We start from the raw sequence: 12,433 nt of genomic DNA, 5'->3' as shown, positions 1-12,433 counted from the left end.
ACAATAGGTGTCCCTTAATGTTAAATGATAATGAAAAGTTCCTTAATAAATGTACGATAAAAATGTATTTCGATTGGTTTGAAACGCTCTTCACTACGGCAAGAAAAGCTTGCCACAACAGCGATAAAATAGCAAAGTTAAAAGCTTAATTTTCTCCAAGTTACTGGTTTCGAAAATTAATCCGAATCTAAATAAGAAAAGAAAAGAAAAGAAAAGAAAGATAGTTCTTATAAGAAACTCGGCACCATTTAACGGACCGGTCCTATACGGAACGATACTATATTTCAAGGCACACAATTACGACACATAAAAGCTACTTACCTTTCTAAAGAAAAACGACTTTAATCTGACGAAGCCATATGCTTATATATAATAGACAAAAATTCATAACATACTACTCCAACCATACCTGAGAAGTAAGCGTCCGCTGACGCTCATGAGTATAGGTTAGGATCTAAAGACATTACTATGTATAAATCTTACCAACACATGTATATATCTATAAATCTAATAGAATTTTTATATAATCAAACACGTGCAGATGTAGTTAACGGATTACGATGCATAGCGGCGGCATGATGGTGCCACTAACATTTACCTTTCTGTGCGTTGTTAGATCCATTCCACAGCAAACTGCTTTATTGCAACTGTCCGAATGAGGTTGTTCGGTTAAAAATGGGGCTCGTCGAATACGAGACCATGGCGCCAACAGCGACCAAACAGCGCCAAAAACACTGGCGACGATTGTAACTATTGTAGTCGCTCCCCAGCGAACAGCCTTCCAGGCGCGTTCACCAATGGCCATTTTTTCCTATCTTTGTTAAGCAATGGATTTGAAGTAAGTTCCACCTTTCGGATGATTTTTCAAACAGAATTTCTGACTGGCAGCTTAGCAATAAGACGTTTGGCGAAATGAGCACAAAGCTCTCACGGAATGGCTAAAAAGGGAACTCTCTCATTCAGTTCTCGAACCCTTCATGAACTCCGGCGCACTCCCGTAATCAGAGCACCCTCGAATTTGTTCACTATTGCACGCAGCACTTCAGCTTAATTTACGCACAACAGCTAATCCAGTATTACGTGTGTCTAATGACATATATGATTCTGTTTTTTGACTCAATCTGAACTAGAAGAAGATGGTGATGTCCGTAGCCAGTGAAGATCGCGCGCCATATTGAGTTTGTAATCTTCGCGTTTCACTTCACTGCACAGTTCTAGCGGTAAGGGTAGGACGGGTCGCAGTGCCCAACTCACCGTACATAACGATCAGAAACTTATAATGAGTAACCATCAGAAGAAGCCCTAAAAAAGGCTAGATAGTGATTCTGTAAAGAAATGTCAGCAAGTCTTGGCCTTTGGCTAATCGGCGCATGCGAGGGTAAGAGGTGAACAAGCTGAACAGGTCGTGCCATCGGGTCCACAAACGAAGGCTGAAAGGAAGTGAGCACTTGAGCTTGCTTCTTCGCTGGTCTCGGCCGATTTCAACGGGCCGTTGCAACTGACTAAGCATTGAAATTTTGGTGGAAGGCGTTGGCGTGGCAGCAACGCTGATCCGGACTCACGGACACTTAGGTTTATTTTGCGTGTACTAGTAGGCCCGGACAGGGAACAGGGCCACTCCGCCGTTCGTATAGTATATGTTGTCGACGGCCTCAAGTGGATTAATGATGTTATTACGTTGAAGAGGTCGGTAATGCGTAGGTAGCAACGTTAAGAACTAGCCCTACTCAGTATGGCGATCCCGCAACCTTCAATGCTGTTTAAGGTCAAGCTAAATAAATACCTATGTCTATAGTAGTTGCACAATTAAATAGCGGTCGACAGGGACTTGAAATAATCAGCGCACATTGAAATTGATAATAATATAAGTGATTTTATTACGCAGTTCTCTGAGCTAATAAGGGATAGGCGTTACCTGAGCCTGAAATTGATGTCGGAGAAGTGCTGCCACAATAGGCATTTGCATGTAACCAAAGCTCAGTCATCTTCGAAAACAAAATATGCGTTCACGGCTATTGTATAGCCAACATTGTATGTTCCGATGCAAAACATCTGTTCAGTAGCATCTGAAGACTCTGTAACAGTGACGAAGTGTCAGCGTGAACTAAATCAGAAGACGAATAAACAACGACCGTAATGTATTGAGAAATAGTGGCAATAACTATTAACAAAATAGATTATACAGTTTATATATAATTTAATTTAAGATGGGAACGTTTACTAAATTTCTTTATTGGCATCTAAGAAATGACCTCTGTATTTCATGATAGTTCTTAGTTGTTAAACATTACTTCAGACGGCTGGCCTTTGTCACGGAACAGAGTCACTCTAACATAAATTATCCTGTGTTTCCAAACTTGGTAAGCACACTCGCAATCCACCGCGCTATCATCACAATCGCGGGGACTCATGCTGCTACCTAAACGACTGAAAATTCGCCAGTTTCTCGTTTGTCACCAATGGGTCTGCTGCTAAAGCAAAAAAAGCAACGACATTTTATTATGCCATTGTTACCGAATAGACCAACTACCCATTCCAGATAATTTATTAGTGAGAGACGATAAACCTGCATAGATAGCTAACTTTACATACACCAAGCGTACAACTTCCATACGTGAGTATAATTAGCTAGCATTGGAAAGCGTCCCGGACAAGACGAACGGATTTTACTATCACAACCTCTCTAAGAGCGAGCCATTGTTGGATGTCATATTATAGGCTATACACACGCATACGGTACCGTTCGCAAGCTTATTTTTCATTGCTAAGCTAAACGCTCTCATGTAGCGAATGATTTAGCTCTCACTCGGTCGTTCACTCCCCGTCCCTCTTTTCTTCACCCGGATATCGCAGCTGGAGCAATTCGAGCAACGAGGATACTCACACTGAATCTGTGCTTTTCGGCGACCAACCGATTTTCTGTTGATTGCAAAGAAATGACATCGTCACCTTCCCAGCTGTCGCTGTGCATTTATGTAATGCACAGATTGCAGACCGCCCCAGCTGCCTACGACCTAAAGCCTATCGAGTGTTCCCGCTACAGCCGTTATCGTCAGAAATAGCTTGACACACGGTATGAACCACGACTTGCTACTTTACGAATCTTTGCTGTCAGATGGCACTAATAGTAGCTTGTCGACCCTTCGACCATATAGAAGGTTCACATTGAAGTGTGGCCTTCAACGGACCTGAGTACAGTCTAGGGCGTTCCGACAGTGCTAAACTTGACAGTCACGCTGAAACAAAGCTGGTTCTCTTTCGACATCGAAATTTTAGTTTCCATTATTATATCAGTATTAATTAACTCCGAGAAACTGCACAAAACTAATAATAAATATACAATATATATATATATATATAAGGTTAAAGAAAAACAGTTATTTTTAATATGAATAAATATTATATGAAGGAAATACAGAAATTCAATAAAAATACAAGCCTCATTAGATATCAAGAACATATACGCAACACGACGAATCGAACAACAGCGAAGTGAACGATGGCTTAACCTCACATTAGACAACTTCGTTTATCGCTATGGACATCAACTGTTCCATTGAGCTCGATCGACCTGTACTGATCGGTAGCCGTAGAACATCGATGCCCTCACCATCAAGACATTTAGACGTCGGAAAATTCCTTTTTGTTGTAACAACGTATTTCCGTTCGCTGGGCTGAATTTAAGTACGCGTACATACACGAACGCAATCGAGAATCTAGCTAACCGTAGAGACTGGCTAACGGCGCACTTGGAACAAATGCGGCCTTTCTTGCTTGAATTTGCTTGAAATGAAGGGTGCTACTCATCGATAGTTCGTGTTTGCGTCAGATAGGGAAGGATGCTGGCACTTGTTTTTCGAAGCAGCAGAATCGGCTGTAGCCCTAACGACTAATTTTAATTAGATGTTAAAAGAATCGAACGATGTATGTTGACGTTACAGCAGGGAAGCGTTATAGAATAGGAAACGCCGTAGGCAAAATCAGTCCTACTTGGCTTAAGAATGTTCTACCTCTGATCACCGAAAAATTAACTTATGATAACTTTGGACACTGGACAATTTCACGTTCTACGAAGATAGCTAACCATTTTATATATGGGTATTGATATGGAATATTCAGTGATAAATTTCAATTCCAAACGATCGATAAATTTTCAGCTTTTATATAGTTGAAGAGATTTAGTTTAACTTTACGACGATTTTCCTCTCTCTCTCTCGCTCTATATATATATATATATATATATATATATATATATATATATAGGTTGATGAAAGGCTTAACCAAACCGAAAACACTAGTCCGCTTGTTTCGGAGCGGCTTCGTTTCATCCGTTCGCAAAAGGTAGATCCGAAACTACTAGATATCTATATTATGTATACAATAAAGACAAAAAAATAAGTTGCTCAAAACAAAAACAAGACAAAAAAAAATGCTCTTCGATAGTTACAGAAAGTTTACAAAATATGCTGTTCATTGAAAGCGTACAGCAAAAGGATTAAGCCTGTTTTGTTCACACTAGTTATAAAAACGATGCCCAAAATCCAAATGACTGATTCGAAATATAATTGTATGTGTTATATAATGGGGTAGTTACACTTCGTCCTGTTTGCTTTTAATACTTCGAAGTAATACGTTTAACAAAACCGATTTGTGTCCCACCAGTCACGTCTCTGTAAATTGTAAAATGTAAAAAAAAAGTAAAGAAATTTTGAATGAACAACAAAGTATGTTTTTCTAATATATATATATATATTTGTATATTTTTGTGCCGATATCCTTAGTGTTAATAATTTGTTAGGAACACTTCCAGATCGAAATAATGCATCTGAATAAAATCACTGTAAACTTCTACTTTAAGCTCAAGGATGGGGTATTCAATTGTTTGGAGATGTGCGAATTATATTTCCCTAGACAATACGCCACTTAACACTGAAGAATAAAGCACAAAGTATTTTATAGGCATCTCAGCAGTTCTTCTTGAAGCATACTTTCAGTATGTTATATGTATGTATATATTTCTACGTTTAACAAACGAACGAATTATATGGACTATATATGCAACCCATAAAGCTGAAAAGGCTCCGCAAAGGCACAAATCGGTTAATAATAACTATCGTTGTGTAGCGCCCTATGCCCCACCATAAAAAAGCGTAGATGATATCGTATTGATCGGTATTTTTGAATAGCGACGTTTGGTGGCGGCGTTGTAAAGTTATAGTTACTATGAGGGTTCATTTTTTATTAATTTTTTATCGACACGACTAACATAATTTCAATGCATTAAGTTCCCGCGTTTTGCACGGTGTGCGTATAACGATAGTATTACTATCGTCAATAATGAAAAACTTCGATTAAGTTGGTGAATGTTACCTTTATATAAGTTTCTCAATGGATCTTAGAGGAAATACATTTTGGGGCCATATGCAATTTATAGCCGCGTACGTCAAACTGAGCAGCACGTCTGTTAAGATGTCCATTATTAGCAGCTCGTAACAAGCCTCTCGTCTGCGGTCAACAAGAACCTCGGCATATGCGCTAGACTTCATTAGAAGGTCACCGTCATAATTGTTGCAAGCAAACATATGGCATGAACTAGGATTCTCACAATTATGCCATTTCAACAGGTTATGATGACCTTAAGGTGTATTCAACATAGAACTTTGACCACGACCACATCTGATTAATATTTGTATTTGATGCTCAGCTATCGCAAGTAAAAAATATCACATGTTCCCTTTACTTTGTATATACTTCTTGTTACAGACGAAAGCAAATCACATGTATTTTTCGTCTTACCGGTTCTTCGCCTTTTAAAGAATCACGATACACGGATCTTCCTAAGGTCATCTACGCTAGATATACAGTTCGCTAGCAAGAGAACCTGTTTTGTTCTATTGCTATTCAATCTCAATATCAATTTGCTGATGTCAGTGTACCAGTTGCCAAGCTTTTTCCCCAATTTCTTTAATTATCCTCTGTTCTGCTCTTGTCATATACATTTCACTTCTCCTTGGGGGTTTGGTCTAGATGACTACACGTAGACAGGTAGAAAGTGAGTGGCGTTTCCGGAAGCGACCAGCCGTTACGAATAGCAAGTCTGCAAAGTATTACCCCATTCCAGGCTCATAACAGCAGCGGTCATCGTTCCGAGTTACTGGAACCTGCCAAAGTGGCAATCGTCGACGGGACAGAACTTTTTCAACAACGAAATCGTCCGGGCTATTGAGTTTCGTCATGATGAGTTTCAGTCGACTATATTGATTGGCTCCCTTCTTCTGGTTACTAGGTGCTTCTTTACCTGCCGACGCTTAGCATGATCTGCGAATCATGCGAAAAAACCATTGCACTTCTGCTGGTACACGGCTTATCTAGAAGGAGCTGGTTTTGGGTGGATGAATCGTTTAGATGCATTTGGTGGGGGCAATTACTGCGGGTGGTTGACTAATCGAAATCACTCACAGGATCTCAGCTGGGCTTTGTTTTCTCATTTCCGCCCACCCCACCCCACCCCACCCCACCCAATTGAACCCGATATGCCTTAACGCCCGAATTCAACCACCACGCTTCCAGCTAACCGAAGTAAACGAGACAAGAACCAAATGAGAAAGACAGACATACAAGGTGGCCGACTAGACACAGACGTGCAGGGTGAGCTTCTCGGACAGCTTTGACATGATATTGGCGTTGGGATACAGTTTCAATTTTAAGCCTCATAAATTATTAGTAACGCAACATAGTACTACACTAACAGCAGAGAAAGAAAAAGGTATTTGACACAAATGAAAGTATTTTTTTTGGAAAATTTTCTTTTGGATGGCCGTGTAGTTTTTTTTTTTCTAAGGAATTTTGATAGGTACACACGTATAGTGCGTCCGAGGTGATAGATTTGGTCAAATCTCTCTGCTTTGACGTTCTATATTTGATTCATGACCCAGTGGCCATATGATAAATGCTGACGGAAGCCGTGATTTCTCGGTCCAAAATACCTCCATAGCATTTACTCAAACAAACTCAAAGAAAAACACAGAATCTTCGATAACTTTTTATATAAGGCGGACATGATTGTCTATTTTCATTATCAAATACACCTGCTTAGTTCTTCGGTTGTACAGTGCCTAGTTATATCGACTCTGTTCCTCCACAGAAAAATGTCCAGCGGTGCTAAATCACATGGGTATATTATGCAGGTCGAGAAATTATTTGCTCTACCGATGTAAAGTAAACCGCCAAAATCTCTTGCCTAGCGTACCTTAGCTAAATGATACAGGGGCTCTAGTATGCATATATAAGTATATACCCGCAAGATAGCGTGATGAAAATCATACATATATTTGAATTACACACAAACAAACAGATAAGGCGCAAAAGCGCAAGCACCGCAAAAAAAAACCATAGATTTGGGACCCAGTTTTTGGGTTGCCCAGATGAACAGAAAAGTTGTCAAGCATAAACAAAGGACCACTTCTTTTCTATTACTATACATTTCTATAATTCAAATGAGAATGGAATAAATTAAATCAACTTAGGCTATATGTTTTTGAAATTCCTCTAGATGGCCACAGAATCTGTACGACGAGAGAAACATATTACAAATATAACCTAGATAATTATATAATCCCTGAGTTCACGTTGGCATCGCCGTCTTTGGGATACTGTCTCTGGGCTCTGACACGGATGATCTCGAGCGTGGCGGGTGACTGCTGCTTCGGCTGGCTTGGTTTCATTTGAGTTTTCATAATGAGCTGGCGACGATCCAGAATATGGCAATAGCTCAGATGGTACCAAGGCCACTAGGCAAGGATGAGGCGGGATCAGCAAAAATTAGTAAAAGCAGACGGTCGGTTACCAGCTGAACGGCACAGATGCGTAATGTAACCAGCTAGGTCAAGCGAAATTCCTTCCCAACAGTTAGGCACCCTCCGTGTCCTTGCTTATTGCCCGCTTGTCGCATAGTGCGCCGCCGTATTCGGTAACAAAATTCAAGAACAAGACTAGATTCCGCGCCGCGTTATGACGCTGATAACGCAATGTCTCTAACAGACTTTTATACCCTAAGGGCCCAACAAAGCATTGAAAATGAGGGAGTGCGTACAATCGGGCTTTAGCGCAAGAGAGAAAAAGTGAGCGGATCATATGCGCTAAGGGAGAGGTGGCTCACGCCGGAGTGAAGGAAAATCAAGCATAACTGGAGGCCAGGGGATGACCCGAGCTTGTCGTGTGTATGATGGCAGCAAAAAAGAAAAGCTCTAAGAAGGCCAAGCAAGCGTCTTTTTTGAAAATTTGAAAGCGGGTGGCGGCTACACGCGTGCCCCAACTATAATACGATTAAAAGTCGCACGGAACGGCCAGGGTGAGGCCACCAAGGCGGGCAAGGAGCCTGCTGAAATGCTGAATATCGACAAAGGCTGGCCGGAGCTGGATGAAGCTTTAGCTTATATATATATATATGACAGGGAATATCTATTTGGTGTGTGTGTATGTTTATATCACGCGGAAGGATTGATGATGCGACACAATGGCTCATTATATAAGCCCTATAAAGCGGCGGTCAGGCAGCTTACCTTGGTCGGTTGGATGGAAGAGACCTAGGTTGTCTCGAGCCATGCTGCACACTATAAAAAAATTTACCTCCCACAACCATTGCAACTACTCATGCAACGTGCTAAAATCAATCATCAATATTGAAAACTCTCGTCATTAAATTCGTCTCATAGAAAAAAAAGCCGACACTACCATATAATTATGAGCTCAAGAAGAACATACATAAACACTAAACTTTTATAAGCATATATACAGTAAACATATATACTCTATATCTTTAAAATTAAATATGATAATCTGTCTCCATAATTCATACGTACGACGAGCGAGCGTTAAGACATCAATCATTGATGGGCCGATAAATGGTCAAAGTTTTCAATTCGTGCTACGCCAACTGATTACCTGTTGTCGTAATGCCGTTTTATGAGTGAGATAGATGTAAAAAGCGAGACACCACTCAGGCGAGACAGCGTGTACGATTAAGGAAACACGAACGGAAGGAATCCCGACGCTAACCCATCTAGCAGTCGATGCTTACCAGTGCCTTCTTCTTGCCCTTTCTCCTAACTTTGTCAACCCCTGAGTGGAGCCTTTTGCCACCTTGAAAGCCTGGTGAGTTTGGCTTTGGAAGGGGTAAGCAAGGCTATAGGTGACGAGGGCGATAATTGGTGAGTGCAAGAAAAGGGCTGCTGCAGAAGAAGAAAAAGTTTAGGAATGGTATTGTGGTTATCCACCGTTGATCCCTTTTCGTGATTCTGATACGCTTCTGGTCGCTTCGCCCCAATGGCGCGGAGGACATTTCCCCTGTCTGCTATGCCTTCCTGTTTCAGCAGCCCTGCCTGCCTGCCTGCCTTACACACTTGCATGCAGATTTTCCTGTCTTCCTCGACGAAGTGCCCGCTTTTTTCTGTTTTCGCAGGCCTTTCTTCTTTCTTTGATTTGCTCTGAACTAGCGCGAACCGGTGCGACGGTGACAATCGGCTTTTCCTAGTACAGATGAAAGAAAACGTTCGTCTGCCGACTTTGGGGCAGGCGCTTGACCTCTCGATATTATAACCCGTCAGATCAGAGAATGATTAACAAACAGAGTGGAAGCTTAGGTAATGCGCAAGACAGATCAGTGCGAGACCAGTATAGTAGTTGGGGATACGAAGGTGAGTAAACGGAGGCTTTCAGCAGAAGTGGCGATGGCTACTGAGAATGTTCCGGTTCGTAACACTGTGGAGAAGAGTCTTCGGGATGAAACACATTATTACCTTCCGATTTTGCCAGCCCTCTGTTTTGAACTTGCCCGTGATTAGTAGCAGGAACACACTGCCACTTCAGCTCTATCAGTGTAAATTTTGTGTAAAGATTCTGCCGGTGAAGTAATGGAAACTGAAGCAGGAGCGCTACCGGGGTGCGCCGTGGCCTACTGGGTACCCCTTACTCGGGTTCTCTACGTTATTCGTCAGATTATTTTCCAGCAGTTCCCAATTTCGAAAAGTGAACGAAAAAGCGCATTGGGTCAACTTCTAACCGCAGCCTTCACGGTCCGTTCACAGTTAGGCCGACCCCTAACCTACAGAGCCGCAAGCATCGCTTGCATGGCCAGAGACCAAAGTATCGTTACTACACACCTAAACCGAACGCTAACGCGTTTCAACGGTAAGCTCTCATACTGGCACCTTGCGAGTAATTGGCACTCTCAATTGCTTGGAGCCTTTATCAGCGGGTCATCCGTCATGCTGACGAAATCCTACCCAGTCGTCACTTAACAGCAACGCAGGGATTAGGCGCGCAAACCGGCGAAGAACGAAAAGATGCACAGTTATGAAAGGAGGGAGAAAATGTCTCCGAAGCTTGTGGCGAAAGACTTGCACCGGATGGCAGTGCTCCGGTGCGGATGTGTCGATCGAGTCCGGAAAACGACAATAACAACAGCAAGAACCGCAGCAACGATAACAACAACGTATTCGGCCGCTTTGTTTCACGTAACGTCGTACGCCGCATGGGTGTCATGGGAGTTGTGGGAATTCGAGGCTTGCCCGTAAAACTTCTAAAGGCTCGGTTCCCAAGACCATTAACGAGGGTAGTGCTTGGAGGGGGTAGGGAACGTCGCGAAGGTGGGAAACAGATGACAACGTCGTCGGGAAGCGTCGAAACGTACTGCGATGCTACTTTTCATATGACTGGGGGGTACGAAGAAGAAAAGCAGCAGAAAATAGTGGTGGAATATTTTAGAAAAAGAATAAGGGTATCGAACAGGAAAAGAGCGAAAACGACAAGCGCTCCGCTATGAGGAGCGTGTTCTTTCGCAACGGACTAGTTTGCTTGTTTTAGGCAGATAAATGATAATCGGACGCTTTTATGAAACTTGACTGTAGTTTGACTTCGCTGGCCATACATAGACGAAAAATTCTAGCTTCTCCTAGTTGTTTTTTATGCTGGTGCTACTACGTCGTGTGTCTGTCGCCACATTGGCCCATAGAAACGGCTGTGTATACGTTATGCATAGATTTTTTCGTACATGCATTGCATGCTGGCTGGCGCCTAGAAGAGAAAAGGATTGTTTTTTGCCTTCGCCATGTAGTCATCAACGAATCATAGTTAAACATGCAACAATTCTCCGACTCAAAAAGTAAGCATATATGATTAGCTTTACCAAAGTATAATATGGAAATATTCCATACGAGGACTAACAGTTGTACTTTGTAACAAAAACCCTGTTTGCAACGCTTTATGTTATGCTTATGTTTAGGACATAAGAGATCATATTCTTTAAGGAATTGGACATCCTTCGGCGTGGATTACCTGTGCATGACCAAGTAAATAAACTAGGTCAAATGGGTTTTTATAATAAATCGCCTGAGGTCTACAAATACTCCGAGTATGTACACGGACTAAAATTTAAGACGAAGGGCACTTTTATCCGTTTTATTGCCTTTGTAAACGTGAGTCTGTAGGCTGGTTTACGCAATATGAAAGGAACACGCAAGGTCATATGCGGACATGATGTGAACGTATTGAAGAGGGCTGATAGCTTCAAAGTTTTTTTTTAACGACTATTTTACAGTCGTCACCGCGTTCAACAATTAATCACATTGAAATTTTATAATTCGAGTTGTTCTCTCCACATGAATTCCTCCATGGGCGTTGTGACATCTTCTGTTGCCACACTAAGAAGAGCAATAATATATCGATAGCTAGGGCAAAGTAATGTAAATAGCTACCTGTTTGGTTTAGCTAAAAGACCGAAATTATTGCTTTATCGAGCTTCCAAGTGTGCCTATTAGCTAATTGGCTAATTTGTAAATAAACGTTTATTCGATTACCTTAGATCGATGTCTAAAAAGGTTGTTTTTTTTGAAAAATATTTTTATTCTCTTATCTTTCTGGACCCATTACATATGCGACGTTGTATAGGATCAGACGTTTTATACCTTGGGCACCATAGAGCCAGCCCTCAGCTTCTTCAGTCCTCGTTCTCAATTGTAGTATTTAATCAAATGACTTTAAATAAAGGTTCGCTAATTGCTTTTTACTTTTTTTTTCGTTTCTCGTTCTTCACGATATTACTTTTCGTCTGAACCAAGAAGCAACAAGCCCAAAGTCTTTGTTCTTATACACGACCGCGTTCTGGGATATCGAGTTCAAACCTATCTCATCGAATAGATTAATATTGATTTTTCGTCGTAGCCAATCTTGGCTAGAAACAACGGGAGTACATGAAACTGACCCAAACGTCGATCTTTTCTATAAATGACTTTAAAATTGAAGAAACATGCTAGTGCAGCATTATAGTAAATTAATCCAGGCAGGCAAATAGAATAACACGTATGTAATAATAGCAATTTTTAGGTCCATCTATGAGCATTTGCGTACCGATTTCTCGGCAACTTTGCACAAACTC

At 41.4% G+C, this 12,433-nt stretch overlaps 1 protein-coding gene and 1 long non-coding RNA gene across 9 annotated transcripts in view; both read right to left on the bottom strand.

Annotated features, from left to right (window-relative positions):
- LOC111254451 (uncharacterized) overlaps nt 1-4,104 on the bottom strand; it is a 37,731-nt gene extending 33,627 nt beyond the window's left edge. For 2 of the 8 annotated variants that reach the window (XR_015316682.1, XR_015316683.1), the window contains exons 1-2: nt 3,440-4,104; nt 599-811 (exon numbers count right to left, since the gene is read on the bottom strand). Coding sequence is in view for 6 of the 8 variants with exons in the window: in XM_086974467.1 (XP_086830593.1) it covers nt 599-811; nt 3,440-3,460 (234 nt within the window). In the remaining 2 variants the exon portion in view is untranslated. The other 6 variants (XM_086974467.1, XM_086974466.1, XM_086974463.1 and 3 more) reach the window with 6 other exon arrangements.
- A 177-nt stretch (nt 4,105-4,281) lies between these two features.
- Nucleotides 4,282-12,433, bottom strand: part of LOC147754459 (uncharacterized) — a 30,602-nt gene continuing 22,450 nt past the window's right edge. Inside the window, exon 4 of the long non-coding RNA XR_015316684.1 lies at nt 4,282-4,670. This is a non-coding gene — a long non-coding RNA (uncharacterized LOC147754459). The remainder of the gene's footprint in view (nt 4,671-12,433) is intronic.

The sequence above is a fragment of the Varroa destructor genome, unplaced genomic scaffold (assembly GCF_002443255.2).
Source record: "Varroa destructor unplaced genomic scaffold, Vdes_3.0 BEIS01000007.1, whole genome shotgun sequence".
Lineage (NCBI taxonomy): Eukaryota > Metazoa > Arthropoda > Arachnida > Mesostigmata > Varroidae > Varroa > Varroa destructor.
This window is presented reverse-complemented; position numbering and strand designations above follow the sequence as displayed.